Source organism: Drosophila rhopaloa, unplaced genomic scaffold, assembly GCF_018152115.1.
Source record: "Drosophila rhopaloa isolate 14029-0021.01 unplaced genomic scaffold, ASM1815211v1 contig_2, whole genome shotgun sequence".
NCBI classification, from domain to species: Eukaryota; Metazoa; Arthropoda; class Insecta; order Diptera; family Drosophilidae; genus Drosophila; species Drosophila rhopaloa.
Genome location: NW_025335083.1, coordinates 5,284,020 through 5,307,330, shown reverse-complemented (window position 1 = coordinate 5,307,330; position 23,311 = coordinate 5,284,020). Strand labels below are relative to the sequence as shown.

Here is a 23,311-nt window from a genome sequence, read left to right as displayed (position 1 = left end):
ACCTAATTTGCCCACACAAGGGAAAGTGGATCCATGTCAAATCAAATGTTCAATAGAGTCCAGAGCATTATGCAAAACACATGACAGTCAAACAGCTTAAGGAATCCCAGGAACAACAACGAAAACACCCTTCTGACAACTTCACTTATTCCAGTTGAGTTGTGACGTTCTGACCGCAGGCAGTTGGCAAATAAAGGCAAAGGAAAGGAAAGCCGGCAAGGAAAGCCAGTGAAAAGGCGTCGAAACGTTTCATTTCCTTCAACGTCTGTCGACACTCGGACCGAAAAAGAAATTGGGATGGTCGAAAAAAATGAACCGCAGGCAAATCAAAGGCAGATGGAACCTCATTAAATTAATGCAAGCCTCAGGAGTTTTTCTCATCCCCAAAAACCCCCCAGCGGCGACCTTGGCTAATTCATGGGAAAAGCGGATTTAGCGGGTACCGGAAAATTGTCCCAAAGATTTCAAATGTTTGATAGGCGTGGTCGAAATGATTGGCAGGACCCCCAAGAACCAGAATCGGCATTAGCCACAGGCTTAGTTATGATAAAATAGGGCACATGGAAACATTTTCTTGGATTATATGCATAGCATGCAAAGTGGAAGCGGATTTTCCTTTCAGATGGGCTTAATTTTCCAGAAATGTAGGTGGATCAAATTGAGGTCTGATGTGCTCAGGATAACATTTTACCAAGTTCTAAAAGAAACACCTAAATAAATAGTTTAATGGCTAGAATATGCTTATTGGTTCTTATTTTTACGGCATTATATGCAGACAATTAGTTAAAATTTTAAGTTAAACAAAGTAGCTAAAAAACTAAAATGTATCCTTCTATCAAATTACATTTTTTTTAAACTAAAAAAAAATAAAAAAAACCTTAAAGTTTACAAAAAGTGTTAAAACGAATTCAACCTGCAAGCACTTCCTTTTCATTAATTTAAGCTTCAGCCAATCGAACCACTTTTTGCATTTACTACATGAACCAGGCCAAAGTCAAATAAAATTCAATATTCATAAAGTAAAAAAAGGTTCGAAGAGAACCCAAAAAATGTTTTTGCAAGCCACAACAAATGCGACAAGCTGGAGGACAGAAAACAAAAACATTTTGAAACTTTTAATGGGAGCAAACATGAGAACCGAACTGCATGTTTTTTACACTTATTAACATGAGTCTGCTTCATATAGGTTTTTCAACGGAACATATGAAAAAAAAGTTTTTATATAAAGAGGGTGTCTTGAATGGTTTGACATGACTTTCTAGATTTTATTACGTTAATATTAAGACTTCTACTTTTTCCAATATTTTTATTAAGCTCTGCTGGTTATATATCTTTATTTTTTTGAATCAAAATCCAGACCTTTATAATTTAAAAGCAGAAACGGGAAAGCCGATACGCAAGTAAAACGGTTTTAAAGTATAAAATCACTTTTTAAAATTATTTTCCAAAAACTTAAATAAAAGTGATTTTTAAAAAATTATTCTAGTTAAAAATGTATCTATGTTATATTATTACCATAAGAAACAAGACAGTGATTGATCCATGTTTAAAAATATTTCACACATTATTAACGAATAAATCCGACCAGATTTAAGTTTCAACATAGGTTCCGTAAAATTTTCGACATAATCAGATAATTTTTTTTAACAAATCGCACTTGGTTTAAGTATAACTTATACTTGAATATGGACAATAACGTTCTTTAGACTAGGAGTTCGGCCTAAAATGAGATACTTTTGATATACTGGAATTTCTGAGTGTAGGAACAATTTATATAAACTCACTTTCAGGCAGACTTTTGCTGTCGAGAGTTTTTGATTCATACATATGCCACCTACATACATACATATATGCTCGGCACAGATTTAGAGGGACTTTTATCTTTTTATCCCCGTTCATGCTTATTTTAGCCTGCAAATAGAAAGGATGAACCACAACTGGCAGCCATGTTGAACAGCATTTCCGCTTACAAGTCTCTTTTTTTCGGTTTAGGTTGACTTGTGTGAGGTGTGTGCTCCGAACCCTTTCACAGCATTTGGCTACGAACTCCTGGTGCCAAAGCCAGTAAAGAGCTACCCACTCGATTCTTTGCATATTGCTCATATTTCTTCGGCATCGCTGCTCGTCTGGCGCTCTGGGCATGTGTGTGTTCTTCATCCCGGGGTCGCTGCTTAGTCATGCTCATGAAACGCGAAAAACGCGCCCAGCGATGGAGAAGTGGGGCTTTTCCAACTGTAAACAATAAATATAAACAAGGAGCGGTGTGGGTGGCGTCATCCCACCCCACCATCATCATCATAACCCACATGCTGTCGTCAGTCAAGTTCAAATGGCTGGTAAATTTTTTTATAAACATTTACCGTACGCCAACAAATGGCTCATGCAAAAAGAGTTTGGGGCTAAGTGGTGGTTACAGCTTTAGAAAGTGGATACGATATGGGGAAAGGGTTTCTGGACAAACGAGGCAGAATTTTTGCAAAATAAAAGATAACATTCACATTAAAAATTAATATTCTGTTTAAATCAAATAAGTGTGAAATTAAAGTTATAAAAAACTCAGGAAAGAATCATTTAAAGTACTTTTTTTTTTAAACGATTGTTAGAAATAAAATTCGTTTCAGGGTCTGTATTAATCTCAAATTTTGTCACTCATACGTACCGTTGCCTTTGGTAAATCAAATTATTTTAACTTACCACGTTGCGTATGTGTAATTATAAACTTTGAAACCATTGCGGGAAGTCTTAGACTCCAAATTGTTTTCTTTAAACGGTAAGGGTAAGGTTTTTCTTACAAATGTACATATGAATATGTATTAAATTCAAAGTTTGTCACTCATACGTACCGTTGCCCTTGATAAATCAAATTATTTATAAACTTTGAAACAATTGTGGGAAGTCTTAGATTCAAAATTGTTTTCTTTAAACGGTAAGAATAAGGTTTTTTGACAAATGTACATCTGTATTAAATTCACAGTTTGTCACTCATACGTACCGTTGCCTTTGATTAATCAAATTATTTTAACTTACCACGTGGCGTATGAGTAATATGAAACTTTGAGTTTTTCCTTCCACGCCGTATTTTATTACTTCTTATTGAAACAATAATTAGTTAAATTCTTTATTATTTATAATTTTCTCTGAAGTGAAGTATATAAAAATATAAAAATTTTTTATACTATATGGTCAATTTTTAAACTTTGTCTAAATTCCCAAACTTTATTCATTTTTTTTATTTTCCTTACCAACGCCCAATTACCCGTCATCTGTTTCACTTTAGCTTTTAGCACATGCCAAAATTATTGAGCCGATACATAAATAAATTGTTGATATATTTATTTATGGCCAGGGCAAGTGTAAACAAAACCAAAAGGAACTCGTGAAAGTCAGAAGGTGGAGAAAGAGCTGACAGGAAAGTAAGTGCATGGACAGATAGCGATTTGCTTACCCGAAACGACCGTAGCTTGGCTCTGAATGAAACCAACTCGTAAATAAATACCAAAGACATAAATAATATAAAAGGGGAATGGGGGGAAAACACTTTCAGATCCGACCCATTTCCACCTCGCCTCAGTGAAAGCGAGCGAAATGTAAATATCAAATAAAACGCGTAGAAAAAAAGGGAAACGCTACACACATTTTGCATTTGAGTTGAGAGGCACGAAAGTAAGTTTTGGACTTAGGTTTCAGACCACTCCAGTCTGCACATGTTACAATCAAAAGGGGGTTGTCATAAAAATGGCTTTCCTGTTCTGAAAGAGGTAACTCCCCCACATCCTTCAATACCAACGCCACTCTTTTATTTGCAGTGCTTTCAAACACAGAAAAATGGCTGTCATTTGTAAGAAAGCATAATAATGGACTGGCTAAAAAAATATGTCTGTGCAGCGCTAATGTTCCAATCGATTGAAGTTCATTTTCCCTTTTTTTGTGCCAGGCGTATGAGTTATTGAAAAATTCTATGATAGAAAAAGTGGGAAAAATACAGTTTAAGTTAAATTGTAGTATTGACTTGCATTAGTTTCCAATTTAAAGTAACTCAAATCATTTGAAATCTTTTGTCAAAGGCATTTCGTTAATTAAATTTAAATATATAAATAACGAAAGTTTTTACCTTAGACTTTTTAAAGCTAAATGAGAATAATAAATTGGCAATCAAATGATGTTTCTACATCTGTGGTGGAAAACATCAGTAGAAGTTCTTTTGTTTTAAAAAAATTCAAATTAATCACATTTTAAAATTTATTTATTTGCATTTTACGTTAATAAATTACTATAGAAAAGAGAACTTCAAAATATATGAAAGCTTGTTTTCTTAAAGGTAGATTTATAATTCCCACTCAAAATAATCAAAATTAAGCAGAAGAATGGCATTATGAATTTCGGGGTGCTAAGGGGCTAAAATTCGACTTAAACGCCATCACTTACTACCACTAATCTTCTCTTGCAGTTGCCAATGCGAAAATAACAATGAGATGCTGGCACAATGCGGTGAGGCGCAAGAGGAAGAAGGGGGCGGCGGACAAAGGATCACCTGGGGCGGGAGGCGGGGCATGTCCTCCAGATGGCGTCTGCCAGGGGCAGCAACACGTGGCCAGCGACACTTGGCTAACGACGCGGTCCGTCCCTCTTCTGTGGCTGCACTTGTTGCTGCTGGTCGCATTTGCAAAACACGCGGCTGCTGCAACCACTGCCACAAATCCCGAGGCCACCGCAACAACATTGGACAACTACACGACGACGACAACGGCAGCCGGAGCAACATCACCCACTGCAACCACGTCATCGACATCAACGGCCGGTGGGGATAAGCCCTCGGCCAACTGGGCCATTCTGGACGATCCATTCAAAAACATCGTGCGAATTGGAGATGGCAACACAGTCACACGGGTAAGTCTACATAGCCCACTAAATAAACTCACAACAGTACAGCTCTCAAAAGGACAATACCAAACAAGCCACAAAATATATGAAGACTAAATATCGAAATATATAAGGATGAAATACAAGAATCTAAACTAAGATGGGTTAGAAATTACGTTAAATTTAAATTTGGTTGTTGATCTATTACAAAGTTTTTATCAAAGTTAGGGCCGGTTTCTTGTCCTTCTGCTAAAATTTCTTAGACAGATAAAGTCTTTGAAAAGAAAATTTGCTTTACTCAATGTAAGAGCTTATACTAACCGGAACCCGACCCTTTTAAATTATTTTTCGCTCGATACAAAGACAGCGGATTATAGAACCCAGATCCGGAAGAATAGAAGTCAATTTACAATCAAAGCAACCCTTTGCTCGGGCTTTAATTCTGTACTTAACAGCAACTTTTTCTGCATTCTCGTTCTAATAAATTACAGACGTCGAGAAGCTCATTTTGCTTTATCTGGTCTTTAACTTTTTCGGGTAAATTGCTATCTGGGACTCTGACAGGGACGCGAAAACCCGGCCCTTAATTGTCAAAATGGTCTTCCAACTGATAATTGTTATCTGGAAATAAAACCGAATCCCATTCTGTTCCTGTTTAGAAAATTTAACTTATTTCAAGTTTAGTTTTTTTGGTTCTTAATGTAAGGTATATATACGTTTTTATAAAATATATCTATGATATTTATGATATTGCTTTATTTTCCATAAAGCCGGAAAAAATAATACTAGTCACTGTTATATGTCTGTTTAACTAAATGTCTATATATACAAAGTGGGTTCATAAATTTCATCAAACATTTAAAGCAAAAGTGTATTCACAGATGGCAGCCATTCCGTGTTGCCTAGTGCTAACCCCATTTAAGCTTCAATTACACAGGAGTGCAATTGAAATAATGAGAATAAGTGTTGTTCAAGAGCGGGAAAGGGGGACTTTAAGCTAATTGCTGCGTTGGAAGTGCGTTTTGCACCTTAGGGCCCTCGGCGGAATTATATTGAATTGCGATTGCATCACGGTCTACTTCAAATTCCCCATTTAACAAGTGATTATTTAGTGTGCACTTAATGATGCTCAATGAAGACGATAAATATAGTGCTTTCAGAAAAATATTTCATGGTAATGTATTTGTGTTATTATGGTAATACACCAGAATAAAAACATCTCAGCTATTACAAATATAATAAATTCTGAAAACGACTATTTTTCGATTTGTTTAATTTAATTTTTTAATTTTCTAATTTAATTTTTCGATTCTATGGCAGCTATGTATATGACATAGTCGTCCGACTTAAAATTAAAACAGTTATTTTTTATATTTTTAGAATCAACTATGTTAGTCCTTTGAATTAATTTATAATTCCCTTTACGGGGGAAAATAATTAATTTTCATATAATTATATTATACTGAATTTACAGCCGACAAATTTACCAATGCTCCACATACCTATTCATTTTCCCTAAGTATATTTTGAAAACAATTTTCGCGTATTTGCTTGCGGTTTATGTGCACATAATAGGCGCAGTTAATTAGGTTAAATGGTTAGCAGTTAAGCCGAGCGGATTCTGGTGTAGATACTTGTAGTGGAAAGTTCTTTGGGGAAAATTTTAGTGCACTTAAACATTGGCTCTCCATATCTCTTGAAAAACTTGTTGTTTTGGTTTGTACAGCAGTAGACAAAACATTCCCCTAACAATACAGGCTTCAAGCGATAATTCCGCCTAAAGTTTTCATTTTAAAGTTGTTCCTTTGTTTTTAACAATTTAAAGTCAAAACAAAGCCAACTTTTTTGGGTACCTAGGACGCAGTGGAAAATTAAAGAATAAAAAGAAAAGCCAATAACGTAATTTTCCACTCAAACGATGAAAGGGTCTAAAAGAAAAATTACGATATAATGGTCGAGCACCATGAATTTTTGTTTAACCTAAAATGTATTTTTAATGCGTTTGTCAGCGGAAGGCAAACGCAAAAAAACAAAGACTTGAATAGGCAACAAAAAATGATTTGGGTAGCCGCAAAGCATGAATAGGCACTGAAAAAAAACATAGGAAGGAAGTAAATAATAATGGAAAACCAAATAGATTTTTGGTTTTGAAAATTACTAATTGGATAATTGCTGTATGAAATTAATTTAAATTTACAGTTTACAAAAAATGTATATTGGATTTACTATTTAAAAGTTTATAGGTTTACAATTTAATGAATTTTCGTCCCATGCATACTTACACTGATTCCACCCCATTTTAAACCTATTCAGATAATAATAATAGTAATAATGGCCGATTCCCTAACCATTAACAGACGGCTATCGAACAATCGCTGGTGACGATACACGACATTGCCACCGAGAATTTGGGGACATTGTGCATCTCGACCCTATATCGACCCCTACAAGTGCCCATCAACTCGGAAAGATTCGAGAGCTCCAGACAGAAAGCCGATTTGGCCGCCTCGATACTCCAGGAAGTCGGCATCATTCGGCACGGCGGTGAGTTTGAACAGGAAATAATTCCACCTACCTTACTGCCCTCATATGTATATATTTTTTATCCCATCATCGATTATTGATTTTGTTTGCGTGTGGGCGATGTTTGGTCTGTTATCGCAGCAGAATGACATTTTCCTGCTGGAAAATTCATATATGTACCAAAGTCAATACGAGTGGCTCACACTCGGAGCCGATTAAAGTGTGTGTGCGTGGGCTTAACTGTATCGATATGAATTCAGTTCCCAAACTTTTTATTGAATGGCGGACATTTAAAGTTATTTTTTGTGGGCATGGTGGGAATATCTTACTTAACCTTTATTTGGGAATTGTGTATGGCTTGGGATATGGAGTTTTACAGCACACAACTTTAGATTAATGCTTTTAAATATCGAGAGTATCAGAGTTAATAATGATTGGCCAGTAAAGGCTTTTCTGCAGTATTCAGATTTAATTTTGATAAAATTCCATGAGACAGGAAAGTGTCATCTTTTAAGCGGAATTCGTATTACTAGAAAATATAATACAAGTTTGTTATTACCAAAAGTTTTTTTTTAATCCCGTAAGTTGTCAGAGAAATCTCTTTAAATTCCGTATTATATTTTCTCTCAGCATTCAATGATTTTTTTTTATACGACAGTTTTTAGTCATCCCAAATTCAAACACAATATCTTATATCCCTTAAGTGGAAATCTGATTCCCTTCTGTTGTGTAAAGATTTCATTTAGCCCTCGAACCTTGAAAAATGCTTGTGTATTTGTACTTATTGCCATGCATGTCCTTGCTTAATTTCACAAAAATCTGTTCCTTTTGGACCCCCGTACTCTGCCGCCCTTCATTTGTTCTTGCTGACGATGTTCCTGTAAAAGCTTCGTGGGTAAATCACAGTGGAGAACAAGAACGAATGCGACAGATGACACAACGCACAATGTGAACTTTAAATTAAATCTACGGCAACAACGTTAACATTGGGACTAACAACGGTAGAGGACAGTGCATATGAACTGAGAGGGGTGATGGGGGAGGTGGGGAGCTGGGGAGGCGAAGGGAAAAAGGACGAAGCGTCGGCATTGCTTGATGCGCCACAAGTGCGTCGTTCGTTGTCAACCCCAATGCTGTCGCGCGGCTGTCAGGACAAGACTTTCATTCTGATCCCAGTTGCCAGTCGCCCAACAGCAGCCTTGACAATGCTCAGCAAAGTGATGGAGTGAAAGAAATTATATGTACCCATTTTAATTTAAAATGTTGGTTTTTAAATGACAATTTTTTTGTAACTTATCGTTTTATGGAAATAAAAATAAATGTTGCTATCCTAAATTCCAATTTTGATATATGTTATATAATAGCATTATAAACTAAACTATTTATGTATATAAAAAGATAAATTATAGTTGTAGCTAAAACTTTTATACAATTTTGCACTCACCTTTGATTTCCTGTAAAAACTAATTTTATTGCAATGTAACATATATGTAACACTAGATCGTCAAGAAAAGTTATCGAGTATATACAAATTTTACAAACAAACTAAATATAATTCAAAATGTACAAATTCCGAGTCAAAGACCCTAGCAACCTTTTCTCGTTAAGCTAATTATGTTTAAATAAATAAATAAGAAAAGAAATATATATTAAGGTAAGGAATCTCTATAATGACCTGCATGGCTGAATTTTTGGGAGATTATTTGTGCATTTCTATGTTAAGAAAAAGGAGTAAAACATTCTAAAAATAAATTAGTTTTAAAGAATGTCTTGATTTTGCGACCTTTCCACTTAGTTTTAAGAGCTTTTGGCTGGTGGTTAAAATCCGGTGGTTTTTGACAACTAGGATAACATCTCAGGATTAAAGGATTAGTTAAGGTAGGCGTTAAAGATGTCACATTTTTCTAAAAGTGTATGAATCATCCAATAAAATGATACCAGTGTGTCATGCATAGTCAAGGGCGAGTCGAAGCACAAAACGCACAATGAACTCATCGCAGAAGCTCTGGTTCCTGGGTCTCTTCGGATCGGGATAATAGGGGGAGCTGGAAGTGTTGGAGCGCTCAAGTTGCCATTATGGCCATGATTTCCACACCGTCTTGAGGCAGTCAACCTCTCGCCTGCCAGACAGCAATATCTGGGTTTTCCTGCCGTCACTCGCTCTGTTCGTGCTCAAAAAGGTGAGGCGTGTCAGCGAAAATCGTATAAAGCGAAGGCAAATTGGAGCCCTTTGTTGCTGCTGTTTTTATTGTTCCATCATCCTGTTGAGTGCAGGAGCAACAGGAGGGCAGCAGCTTGAATACAATTTTGGCACTTGCTTCTATCTAACCCTTGGCCGACTGTGTTGACTCTTGAAATTTTGATGCGGTGCATAAATTATTCGTATAAAGTGCTCTCGCAAATCGAATAAATTTAAGCCAATTTAAAAGGGGCAACAGCGTCAGCAACCTGAAATGATGTCACTGGCTTGACTGCAGGACGTGAGAAGTGCAGAGAGAGGCTCAGGGAAGAATCCATTGCCTATTTAAGGATTAAAAGAAAATGTGCGTGAGGGGCATTGAAATATCCTTTCAATTTTAAGGACAGATAAAACCATTAGGTTAGGCTTCTTTTAGGTAGACCGAACCCATCTCTGCCTGTAGGCAACGTAATGGATTTACCAACTAAGCTAGTAACTATCAATATCACTAGGTTTTAATGCCTTAAAAAAAAACTTGATTTTATTGACAAAGAAAATGTAAAAAATTAAATAATCAGTTTAAATACAACCTTGCAATGCATTTTGCAATAAATAAAAATATAAAATATAGCACTGCAGAGAAGGCGAAACAAAGAATAAATGTATCCCACTTGAAAGTTAAGCAAAGTTAGAAAAATCGGTCTAACTTTTTTGATATTAAATTTTTAATTAAACACGAACATGTAAAAATGCATATTTCATTTTTTAAAAACGCACAACAATTTGCAATTGAAAATATTCTCTTCAGCTTGTTGTTTCCCCCAAAAGAGTCGCCGAATATTGCCCCCTGAAGTACGTTTTCAGGTAAACCGAATCTCGGGTAAATTTAATTATTCCTGAAACACCTGACATCTGCAAAAACCCACGTAGGAGACAGCAAAAACATGTCTGACTGTAGTTTGAATAATTGCCAATTTTACACACTCCGAAACTTTTGTTTGGTCCGACAGCCAAGAAAAAAGGCACACACAAATTGCTACAATTGTTGTTACATATTTTGCAACACCTTTGCTACGAGTGAAACAAAAACATGCCCAAGGGGGGCAATAAATTATCCAACTATCCAAAAAAAGCGGAAAAAAGATTGATGAAGGAATACGGACGAGTGCGGAACAAAATGGCAGAGCGGATGATGAATGAGCCCGTGACCCATAGGCACATCATTCCCGTTTTTGGACCTGACGCAATGTGTTACTTTCTCAGGTGAAACCCGACTGACAGCCATTGCGAAATGTTGTTTACCATAAGCGTTTTGTCCCGACCACATTTCTCGGGATAGTGGTACAGAGAAGGATGAAAAGGATACACATATGTCTACAAGGTGTAGGAAAAAGTTATATATAATATTAACACAAACATAACAAGAAAGGAAAGCTAACTTCGGGCGGAGCCGAAGTTGATATACCCTTGCAGAATACTCTGTAAATTATATTCTCCAAAATTATTCATATGATGCATTCTTAATACTCATAAAAAATCCGAACTTCCTAACTTTAACAACAACAAAGTTATGGCATTTCCAATCGTTCAGTTATATGGCAGCTATAGGATATAGTCGGCCGATCCTTATGAAATTTGATAGGTCGGATTGATTGGCCAAAAATAAAATCCATAGAAAATCCCAACTTCCTAACTTTACAAACACCAAAGTTATGGCATTTCCGATCAATCAGTTATATGGCAGCTATAGGATATAGTCGGCCGATCCTTATGAAATTTGGTAGGTCGGATTGATTGGCCAAAAATAAAATCCATAGAAAATCCCAACTTCCTAACTTAACAAACACCAAAGTTATGGCATTTCCGATCAATCAGTTATATGGCAGCTATAGGATATAGTCGGCCGATCCCGGCCGTTCCGACTTATATACTGCGTGCAAAGGAAAGAAGGGTGTGTGCAAAGTTTCAATCCGATAGCTTTAAAACTGAGAGACTAGTTTGCGTAGAAACAGACAGACGGACAGACAGACGGACAGACGGACAGACGGACATGGCTATATCAACTCAGGAGGTGATCCTGATCAAGAATATATATACTTTATAGGGTCGGAGATGTCTCCTTCACTGCGTTGCACACTTTTGACCAAAATTATAATACCCTCTGCAAGGGTATAACAAAATTTAGTTGGTCCAATACTCAAAGTTATGCCACTCTTTTATTTAAGTAACTTGGAAATATAAGTTGTTTATGTTGTTTACCTTTTTATACCCTTGCAGAGGGTATTATAATTTTGGTCAAAAGAGTGCAACGCAGTGAAGGAGACATCTCCGACCCTATAAAGTATATATATTCTTGATCAGGATCACCTCCTGAGTTGATATAGCCATGTCCGTCTGTCCGTCTGTCTGTTTCTACGCAAACTAGTCTCTCAGTTTTAAAGCTATCGAGTTGAAACTTTGCACACACCCTTCTTTCCTTTGCACGCAGTATATAAGTCGGAACGGCCGGGATCGGCCGACTATATCCTATAGCTGCCATATAACTGAACGATCGGAAATGCCATAACTTTGGTGTTTTTAAAGTTAGGAAGTTGGGATTTTCTATGGGTTTTACATTTGGCCAATCAATTTGACGTACCAAATTTTTTAAGGATCGGCCGACTATATAGTATAGCTGCCATATAACTGAACGATCGGAAATGCCACAACTTTGGTGTTTGTAAAGTTAGGAAGTTGGGATTTTCTATGTGTTTTGTATTTGGCCAATCAATTTGACGTACCAAATTTTATAAGGATCGGCCGACTATATCCTATAGCTGCCATATAACTGATTGATCGGAAATGCCATAACTTTGGTGTTTGTAAAGTTAGGAAGTTGGGATTTTCTATGGGTTTTATTTTTGGCCAATCAATCCGACCTACCAAACTTCATAAGGATCGACCGACTATATCCTATAGCTGCCATATAAGTGATTGATCGGAATGCCATAACTTTGGTGTTTTTAAAGTTACGAAGTTGGGATTTTTTATGAGAATTAAGAATGCATCATATGAATAATTTTGGAAAATATAATTTACAGAGTATTCTGCAAGGGTATATCAACTTCGGCTCCGCCCGAAGTTAGCTTTCCTTTCTTGTTTACTATTAAAATAGTTACTTTTACGGGATGTGTTAGAATATTGAAAGTATTATGTAAGAGTAACTATTTCATTGTTAAAGAACCATTTTAAGCTGTAAAATTAAATAGACTTATCATTTTGCAAAAACATGATAGAGACTAGTTACAAAATTATATAATTAATGTTTCAGAAATTAATAAGATATTAATGTCAAACAGTAAGATATTCCTTATTCTGAAATTCTTTAACAGATTAATTGGTATTTAATAATCGTGGCACTCGTCTTTATCGTTCCATCTTTCTCATTTTACTATCTAAAATTAGTTCAAGCAAACACTTTAGTTTTTCTATTAAAACCTTCCCGAAAGTACCTTAAATTGTTATGATTAATTTTTGTTATCACTTCAAACATTATATTAACTTAGTGCTTTGCTATCCCATTATTATCTTAATACATGTTTTTCACACTGGTGTACACTTTATTTTCTAACGCCAGTCAGTTAAGTAAACTCTGTCACTACAACAATGATGGCAGAAGTAAACATACACTGCCACTTAACTCACGAACTAAACTGCCACATCACAGATCCTTTGTTTCAATTTCACTCCCTGTTCACCGAATCAAAAAAGTTTACCAACTAAGAAAATGCACGTACACGGTTCATGTTGCTTTCTTCCGAATGAAGAGGGGGAAACTTTCCGAGATGTTACGCGTACCTTCCATAGTGGCAGCAACAAAAACAAACAGGAAAATAAGCAAACCCCATACATACTAAAACATAAAAATAAAGAAAGTACAGCGGAAGTTGCGGTAATCGAATTTAAATAAGTTTACTTTGTAAACAATTCTCGTTTCGCTTTCGTTCCCTCCCTTTTTTCTTTAGTACAAGTCAAACTTCAGTGATTCCAATGCAGCTATTTCTCGGATATCTTTATTTTTAAAAACTTTAAATTATTTTAGCGGCTTCTTAGAGTTCTTTTTTTCAATTCAACTAAATCTAATGCCTATAGTTAAAAAAGGATTTTATTTATTTATATGTTTACTTAAAAATTTAGTGTGGTGTTAGAGATATTTTCTTTTTTAAGATATGATATAAGTCATAAATTATTATTTAGCTGATAGCATACAGTATTGAATAGGCCACAAAATTATTAAATAGTTTAAAGTATTTCTGAAAATTAAAAAATATTGGTTTTGTTGCCCAGTGCTTGAAGTTTAGCTATTTAAAAAACGTTGTGCTTCTGAAAACTTGTCACCACTGAAAGCAATGGGCGGGTGGGTTTTGCAAAAATATTAGCTTTTGACAGTCACCGCCCACACACACTTACATACACCCACACTCGCAAGGGATAAAGCGAGAGCGAGAGGGAAAGGCGAAGAATGAGAAGGCCTCTGATGTCCTGCCGCGCATATTAATCATTGTTGTTGGGTTGACACTTTCACCAAGGCCGAAAGCACAGCTGCAACAACAGCTGCGGCTTTTAATGACTGTTTCAAGGTCGCAATAACAATAACAGATGTTCTGCGTTAAGCGCTTAAAGTTTCTGAAATTGCATCGCGATGGTTTAACAATGCGGTAGTCTTCGTAACGCGATTAACACATTTAATTGCACATGCATAATTATTGCGCTCGCATTTTACACCCACACAAGTGAAGTCGGCCACATTTCAAAATTTATTTAATTAAAATTCCGTTTTAATTAACAAATCAAGAGCAATTGTTGTTGACGGGTATTAATAAACGGTATAAATAAAGCTAAAAAAATAAAGACAACTTTTTATTTATGTTTGACTAACAATAAAGATAATCAATTTCGGTAGCCGAAGTTTATATTTCTTTTTAACTATAATACAAACTATTATTTTATAAAACGCCTTTATCAAGTGTTTACCGGTTCTCACAGTTTTGGCTCTAATTAGATTTTAACGAAATCGTCAGATTTGGTTTTAGGTGTTTTAATTATCTAGGGACTTATGTTTAATTTGAATTCGACTATTAAAATTCTTATTCCATTCCATACTTACTTCAGACTTAAAATGTCTTATCTGCTGTTATTGTTTGTCACAATGAACTGCATTTTCAATTGAATTTACATTTTCTAGTAACCGCATTTTAAAGTTCATTTTCCTAAGAAATGTAAAAACAAGAGCAGCTTCTTAATTTAGCTGAATTATTGGAGGCTGAAAATTAATTTTTGGTATAGAAAAACAAATGAGAATACAAACAAATTTGAACTATTGTTTTGTAGAAACTTGGAATACAGGGTCTTTGAATTTGAGTTTACTAGCGCTTACTAAGATTTGTCGATATTTTTAGGCTGTTTGATATGAAATAGAGCAGATTAACTACAACAGTTATGTGGAATATAAAAATACTTAACATGGATTGCAATATATGACAGTAATTAAGTTGGTAACATCAAATTTGCTAACATTGCTAAAAAAAATAATATGTAATTAGCGGAGAATGTAATCAAACGAAACACGTCTGGGCAGAAAAATCAACAATGTAATCGCGTTTCCCATTGGGCACTTGAAATGATGGCAGGCCGAAAATGAGAGCTCCAACCCTTTTGCCATAAATAATTAAAGTCTGGCAATTTGTACGCTGTAATCAGCAATTACGAGCAGTGAAGTGATACGACCAATTCGTTTTCGAGCGAAATGCAAGTACGACTTTTAATTAATTTGTGCGTGCTTTCATTTAATTTCCGCCACCAATTATTGAAATAACATTTTGCTTATTTGACCCAGAATGCTAGATTTCAGCCTGAATGTCTCTTTTCATTTACAGGATTGTCTGATGCTTTGGCCAAGGGACTGCTCACAGATGACTTTATAACCGGGGCCCGTATTTTGGCCCTAAATCTGACGAATGGAGCAGTTCAGTCGTATGTTTGGTGGGTGAAGGGGGCTCAGGCGGAAACGCAGCGTTACGACGATGACGGTCTGCAGATTGGCAAAAAACCCGCAGGCAGCTATCCCTGGTAGGTACCAAAAGTCCAGTGTTGGCTGAATTTTAGATTGGATCCACAAACACTTATATACAAATTCCAAGAACATATTAGAGAAGTTGGAAGGAAATGAATTTAATTTCTAAGTAATTATTGGGAATTTTACTTTAGCTTAGTAGTCTACAAGTAATAGATCGACTAAAATTTCTATGAAGATTTTAAGGTCTACTCTCAACCGCTTATACTACGCGTTTTGGTGCACATAAGGTGTGGTCTTAAAGTTATGTTAACTTGTATACGTAATTTGTAAGAAACTTTGAGGCCACCAAAACTTTAAATACAATTTTTTGGTTTTGAAATACATTTAATGTACACCAAAATCATTAACGTTCGGTTTGAACATCTAAATGAGCATGAATTTAAATGAATTTCCATTTAAATTCAGATCAATTTAACTTACTAAAAATGCAATATAAAATTCGTTTAAATATAAAAAACAATATCAACTATTTTATTCTCGTTAACTTAATTTTACAAAGCTCTATTGACTTCTTAAGCTTACGTCTTGTTATGCGATAATAATACTTTCTTTGTAATTTCAAACTAAGCTTGTAGTTATATCGATATCTAAATATATTGACTTCTGTAAAAATTTAATCACAAGAAAGCAAACAATAAGTTAAATGCTAAAAACTAATTCAAAATATTTATCAATATATTATATTAGCTATGAGCTAAAGAGACAACACTGCCACGCCCTCCTCCTTCACCGCCTGTATTCATTTTGAATCTCCTGCACAGGTTCGACGATGAGACCTCCTCACCCACCCTCCGCTCGCCGAAATTCGCGCCCAGTCCGCCCAACAACTACTACAAGGGCTGGTGGACCTTTCCGTACTTCTCGTGCTCCCTCAGCCGCTGGCTGGTGTCCTACAGCATCGCCATCCCGCCGATTGGGCGCCACGGGCTGAGGGGCTTCATCAGCATCGACATCGACGTGTCCACGCTGCGGGTTAACCAGTGCGAGGCGGAGCCCTACCAGTTCGGCAGTCGGCGCCAGAAAATGCAGCAGCTGCAGCAACAGCTCCGGTCGACGACGCGGAGGCTACCATTCCTGGGCGGCAGGATGGGAGTCCTTGAGGGCACCATCAACGATCTGCAGGCCTTCCACAGCTCCCACAAATGTCATCGCACCTCCATGGTGGTGAGTGATTCGAAGCTTCATAAAGGGTTTGAATTAATAAATAGCCCTGATTTTCTTTCGGTCCAAAAATATATGTAGTCTGTACTAAAATTGCATTTCTAAAAGGGTTCAAAGTTTAAATAGTCACTTAATTTAATACATTTGAACACCCTTACAAATTTTTAAATAAATTGTTATACACTCTTATAATGTCATAAACAAATTTGACAAAGCAGTAAAGAACATCGTTCCTTATTTTTATCGTCCGCCTGTCTTCCTGTTTTTCCAAATACAGTTTTATAACTATTTGGATAAAGCTTAAATAGGACAATAATAAAAATAATTACAATTTTTAACATATAAACATAAAACTGAAGATATTTTATTTTAATGGTATTTTTTACGATTTCAAACTTACATTTTTTATTTTATAAAAATCGATGAAGTATCAGATACCTAGACATAGGCCCGGTCGACAAATTGGTCTGAAAAGCGATAAAGCTTCATTTTTCCTAACCAAATTCCAAATTTGACTCATCTTTGTGTCTTTAATATCTTCAAGGAAAAGTATTCTTTATATAGCTTGTTATTTGATAAGGCCATCTCACCCTCTTAACAATAACTCTACTCTGATTTCATTTAAGCAAATTACAATATATTTATTTGTATATAAAGGCAACCATTTAATATTGATAAAAATGGTCCGAAAAGCCTATATTTTGTTCAACTTTAATTGATTTTACCTGCTGCGGTTGAATAACCTGAGTGTATTTGTTTGCCTTTTGGCAGTGTGACTACCGTCAGCCGAGTGCAGAGGCTCCGACAATAACCGGGGGAAAACTACTGACCACCTTGAGCGGGAGCAGCAGCTGGGCCAGGGGATCCTACCAGTGCCTCTGCCGCGCGGGATTCTACTCGCTGCGGCATCCGGACGGATTCAACGGCACCATCATGGAGATTGCCTGGCAGGAGCAGCAGGACAATATAAGCAATTACTACACGGACGTCTTCAAGTGTTTGGCCTGCGCCCCCGGCTGCGACACGTGCACGGGTCCGGAGCCATGTCTGGCCAACTACCACTGGCCGTTCAGGTGGGTATCCGTGATTATTATCCTTGATTGCCAGTGATGGGGGGAGCTTAAACTATAGTGCTACGTTTACTGCGAGGTATTGCAAAAGGTGTTAAATGGAACTTCTTAGTAACAAAATAAGGATGGGTGCAATGAAATTGGTTGAAAAACTAAACTTATGAAATTGTAAAATAAGATTTTCGAATGTAAATGTTCTTTTATCAACAAAATATTTAAGACAATTTAATTGGCAAATTGAAAAATGATTTAACAACACAAGAAGAAACGGTATAGTCGAGTAGCAAGACTATGAAATACCCATTATTCTTTTAACCAATTCAAGATAAAATATTCCACGAACAGAGGGCGCCATTTGCAATTCCATTGGCACGGCAAACCAAAAATAAAGTAACAATCGTGTTTGTCCCTATATGGAATTTATTTCTGATTGGTTGATTTTTATCAAATTTACGTTTAAATTAGGCAACATACTATTAATTTGGCACTAAGTATCAGGAATCTCTTAGTTAGTTAGTTAGGACACTTGTTTTCTAATGTCTGTCTAATTTAAGTGATTATAGTTCCCATCACTGGTGTTTGTTAAGTGACATCAAAACTAAGTATCTTCCATGCCAATGCCTTTCTTTCCCTTAGAATATCCCTGTTGACCATATCCATTGGCTGTGCCTGCGGCACCTTTGTCCTTGCCGGCTATCTCTTCCGGCATCGTCGCGTCAAGGTGTTCAAGGTGGCCAGCCCCATCTTCCTGATGATCACGCTCATCGGCTGCGCCATCATGTATCTGGAGGTGAGTACCCGGGTCATTTGGGGCGACGCTCTTAACCCATTAAAGCGGTTGAAGGCGCAGGGGGAGCTGAACACACAAAGGCCATTTGAAAACAATGTTGCTAATGCGACAAAAGGCCCAACGTGGCCGGCACGCGCTCATTCATAATTAACCCACATGTGTACCCGGCTTGGCTCTTATCCCACTCTTATTTCTGGCGGTAAAGGAATCTGCGAACAATCCACAACATAAAAGTCCCACTTATGGGTTTTTAAATGCGGCTTTTAAGCACTTACTTGTCGAAAGGGTATTCAAGGTTTGACGGTCCAACATGGCGGATGAGTAATATTTTCTTTACTTTATCGCGGTTTGTTTTTATTGAGCTTATTAATAAAATTATTATATTTATTTAAATATCTTTTAAACGAAGTGTACGTTTTCGGATTGGAATACTTTTGAAACTGTTCTTCGCGTAATTTAGTAAAGAGTGTAAAAGATGGGGACTTTAGAGCCACTTATTTTATTTGTACTAATGCTGAAAGGCAATTTAAAAAAATAGTGAATTTACAAATACAATGAAAATAAAAATGTTATGATTTAATCTCAAAAAGAGTATGCATTGTTTACCTAAAGAAAACTTTCGTCTTCCTATTCCCCTCTCGCTGGTTGGCAATTATGTGGCCAACATTAGCTAACCAACAATGCTAAGCCACCCAGTGGACATATAAAACAAGGACCCTCTCCTGAAAAAACAAACACAATGCTAACACACGTAGTTACAAACAATAACGACAAATAGGTTAAGAGGTGGAAATAGAAAAGGAACTGAAAGAGTTGTGCGGCAATAATACTGTACCCGATTTTCTAGTCAAAATGAACAAATTAAAATTCCAAAATAGTTTTGTACATTGATACGAAAGAACTATGAGCAATACTTCACCAAAGAAACAAGATGGGAACTCAAAAGATACAGATTCTGCGGAAGATGATGAGGAGGACTTGCAGGATGCGCTGAAGGAAATGGTAAAAATTCCCGATATTGACGAAAGACCGGGGACAAGTAGACGTCACTTTGAGGTGCAAGATTCCCCTGAGAAGGGTGAACTAAAAAAAAAGTCAACCCGAAGAATAATACAAAAAGACCAAGCCGAACAAGGATCGCAAACCTGTGAAAATCGTAAAAAAGTTAAAAAGTCAAGCACTGATAAAAAAGAACTGGATAGCGATGACAGCTGGGCTGCGCTGTTCATAAAGAGGTTTTCCTGGACAAGGAATCCAACTGAAGCCGTTTCGACCAGAAGTAACGCGGTCAATCCTACTACCAAAATTTCATTAGCGGAGGTCACAGAAAATAATCTCAAAACAGGTGCAACGACTAAAAGCAAATCTTCCACAGAAACTTCAAACGAAAGTCTAATACGAACAGATCACTATGGATATTCAAAATCAAAAACTGGAGAAACCAATCAAAATCAATTAAGTGATGAGGAATCAGGAGATGAATCGGCTGAGTTTCTTGATAAATTAAAAAAAATTGAGGAGGCCTCCAAGCCTAAGTCTTGGAAGAGGCCAACGCCAATAGTCATAAAAGCCAATCCGATTTCTTCTACCACCAAAAAGACTGAGGATGAAGTGCAGGCGAAGCCACGTTCCGACAATGAAGACAAGCATAGGTACATAAATATTTTAAAGGTTCCATTTCATCGTAATCTAAATTATGCTGCAGAAAATGAAACAAACAATCAAACGACAAACAATCAACCTCCTGAAGATGTAGATACTAGGACATCTCCCGAGAAAGTATCATTAGGAAGTCCTCCTCCGAATTCAGCCCTGAAATTCGCACAAAAAAATGAGAATATCGATGGGAAATCAGGAGAAAATCCCAGAGAAATTTCTGCAGAAAATGCGGAACAAAAAAAGCGTGTTAATACCGATTCGCAAAGAACTCTAACAATCACGGGGCATTCGCATATCACCACGAAATGGCAAGATCACTGCCATTTTAGGGATTCGCAGCAAACGGGTTCGGATAAGGTCGCCAAACGGAAACTAATAACCGCCTGCTTTCTGTGTACCATCTTCATGATCATCGAGATTGTCGGGGGAGTCATTTCCAATAGTCTGGCCATCGCCACGGATGCTGCCCATTTGCTTACCGACCTGGCCTCGTTCCTCATCTCCCTGTTTGCACTGTACTTGGCTGGAAGACCCTCGTCGGAGCGTCTGAACTTCGGATGGTATCGGGCAGAGGTCATTGGGGCCATGATATCCGTGTTCTTTATCTGGGTTGTCACAGGTGAATGGTAAATATTGTCCCCGGAAGATCACATTCTCCTAACAATACACTAATTATACTTGCAATGGCAGCCATTATCAGATTTTCCACAAAAAAAATCCAACTCACTTCGAAACTCCCATTATTCAAACTGCAATTAAATATTTTTTGTTTTACAAAAAACTACTATATAAATACAAGTGGCTGAAAAAAGTCCTTGATTGTTTTTGAAATTCTTTACCCCTTATTTTCGATATTTAACCTCCGATCCCATCGCAGGCATCCTTGTGTATATGGCCATTATGCGGTGGGTACACCAAGATTTCGATCTGGAGGCCAAGATAATGCTGATCACCTCGGCATTGGCCATACTATTTAACATAATAATGGCGGTGCAGTTGAACCATGGTCACTCGCACTTTTCCCCGGGAACATTAAGGCGATCGATGGCGATTGGATCGCAGGATCACGTAATGGTGGGAAGATCGGTGTCTGCTCAGTTTTCTGTGAAGGGAGAACAGAACATCAACGTGCGGGCGGCTTTGATCCATGTGATAGGGGATCTCCTCCAGAGCGTTGGGGTTTTTGTGGCCGCATTGATCATATTCTTCAAGCCGGATTGGGCCTTCATGGACTCCGTTTGCACGTTCCTCTTCTCGGTGCTGGTTCTTGTGGTCACATTTAAAATCTTAAAGGACGTACTCATGGTCCTGATGGAGGCAACACCGGACTTCATGGACTACGAGGAGGTGAAGCGAACATTTCTCTCAATTCCGGGCGTAGAGCACGTCCATAACCTGAGGATTTGGGCTTTGTCCATCAATAAGATCGCCTTGTCCGCCCACCTGGCCATTTCGAAGGACGCCGATCCCCAGCTGATCCTCGAGGAGGCCACCACCCTCATCCACAAGCGATACAGATTTTTTGAGACCACCATCCAGATCGAGGAGTATTCGCCGGATATGGAGAACTGCGAGATGTGCTTGAGTCCTTCGGATAAAAAGGAAGATCGAAGGCCATCGGACTTGGAAGAAGGCGTAGGGGGTGGTGACCGGAAAAAGGCAGAAAGGCGGCCATCGGATACAGAAAATGGTTAAAAGCTGCAGTAAATTTAATTTTGCAATTCTAAATTATAAACTATATATAAAAATTAAATGTATAATAAACAAAATGTGGTTACTAAACAAAATTTATTGTATAATACTCAGTGTACGCGTAGTCTACGCGGCTTTGAAAAAGTTCATGCTTAACACAAAACCTAAAAAAAAATACATTTCGGTTTTTTAATTATTATTATTAATGTTGTTCCGATCATATGTTTTTGGAAAGATAACTGGTTATTTTAACTGGTTACTGGAAAGATATGGTTTTTGAGATTAGAGATATCATGCGAGTCAAAACAACACCTTTTTTTATAGGCCAATGTTGTTTTTTAAAACTTATTAATATTTGTTGATCTCTTTCTCGTGCTGAATCTTTTCATGGCCTAGTTTTGTGTTAAGTAATATCCTAAATTATTATTTTTAGATGGTAGCCATATTTCCCTATTTGGATACTACTTGGTGCATTGCAACCAAATGGACGCGACACATGGGTTTCTGCATCACCTACACCTCGCTGCTTATGAAAACATGGCGGTAGGACTAGCTTTAAATTGACTATTAACTTCTTCTGATCATTAACTTGATTTACAGCGTTTCTTTGACATATCGCGTCAAGTCGGCACACAAAATAAAACTAAATGACCAGCAACTTCTGCAGTGGATGGTACCCATTCTATTGGTTATGCTCATCTACTTGGGAACTTGGACCATTTCGGCCACGCCCAACGCTGAAGTAGTAAGTAATCGAAATCGAAATATAGAATACTTCAACATAAAAAACATCAGCACGGATATATGAACTGCGGATTGCTGAGGTTTGCTTTCACTCTTATTAAATTTGAAATGCCTTAAATTACATACTAAGAAACCATTTGGCAACTTTTTTATCGACGTTGATGATAGTATTATACTTGAATACCTATTAACTAAGATAAACTTAACATTTTGATTACTATCAATTGCTATTATTATGGTTAATATTTCTCAACATTTTAATGTATATCCCTATTTAAGATCTTAGACCAGAGTCGTTTGAAGTTCAAGCAGTGTTCTTACAATTGGTGGGATCACAGTTTGGCCATCGGAGAAGTATTCTTTTTGGCCTGGGGAATCCGGGTTTGCTATAACGTGCGGAATGCGGAGAGTCTTTATAACGAGGCGCGGCTGATCTCGTATGCCATCTACAACATAGCCCTCGTCAATATCGCCATGGTGGTGTTTCAGTAAGTGTACTCTAAAAATAGTTAAGTCAC

The 23,311-nt window shown here is 37.0% G+C and overlaps 2 protein-coding genes across 3 annotated transcripts in view; both read left to right on the top strand.

Annotated features, from left to right (window-relative positions):
* The window catches only part of LOC108048455 (probable G-protein coupled receptor CG31760), a 35,792-nt gene that overhangs the window by 10,061 nt on the left and 2,420 nt on the right, over positions 1-23,311 (top strand). The window contains exons 3-11 of the mRNA XM_017129123.2: positions 4,448-4,887; positions 7,218-7,404; positions 15,478-15,670; positions 16,439-16,841; positions 17,610-17,911; positions 18,545-18,698; positions 22,483-22,592; positions 22,650-22,794; positions 23,073-23,281. Coding sequence (XP_016984612.1) covers positions 4,468-4,887; positions 7,218-7,404; positions 15,478-15,670; positions 16,439-16,841; positions 17,610-17,911; positions 18,545-18,698; positions 22,483-22,592; positions 22,650-22,794; positions 23,073-23,281 — 2,123 coding nt within the window. The 5' untranslated portion in view covers positions 4,448-4,467. The remainder of the gene's footprint in view (positions 1-4,447; positions 4,888-7,217; positions 7,405-15,477; positions 15,671-16,438; positions 16,842-17,609; positions 17,912-18,544; positions 18,699-22,482; positions 22,593-22,649; positions 22,795-23,072; positions 23,282-23,311) is intronic.
* LOC108048456 (uncharacterized protein DDB_G0286299) lies at positions 19,551-22,087 on the top strand. 2 transcript variants are annotated; one of them, XM_017129124.1, is made up of 2 exons: positions 19,551-20,976; positions 21,235-22,087. In XM_017129124.1, exons 1-2 carry the CDS (start codon positions 19,602-19,604, stop codon positions 22,050-22,052), a joined length of 2,193 nt encoding a protein of 730 aa, XP_016984613.1. In that variant the 5' UTR covers positions 19,551-19,601; the 3' UTR covers positions 22,053-22,087. The 2 variants fall into 2 exon arrangements, with proteins under 2 accessions (XP_016984613.1, XP_016984614.1); XM_017129125.2 differs by having other exon boundaries at positions 19,551-20,983; positions 21,235-21,449.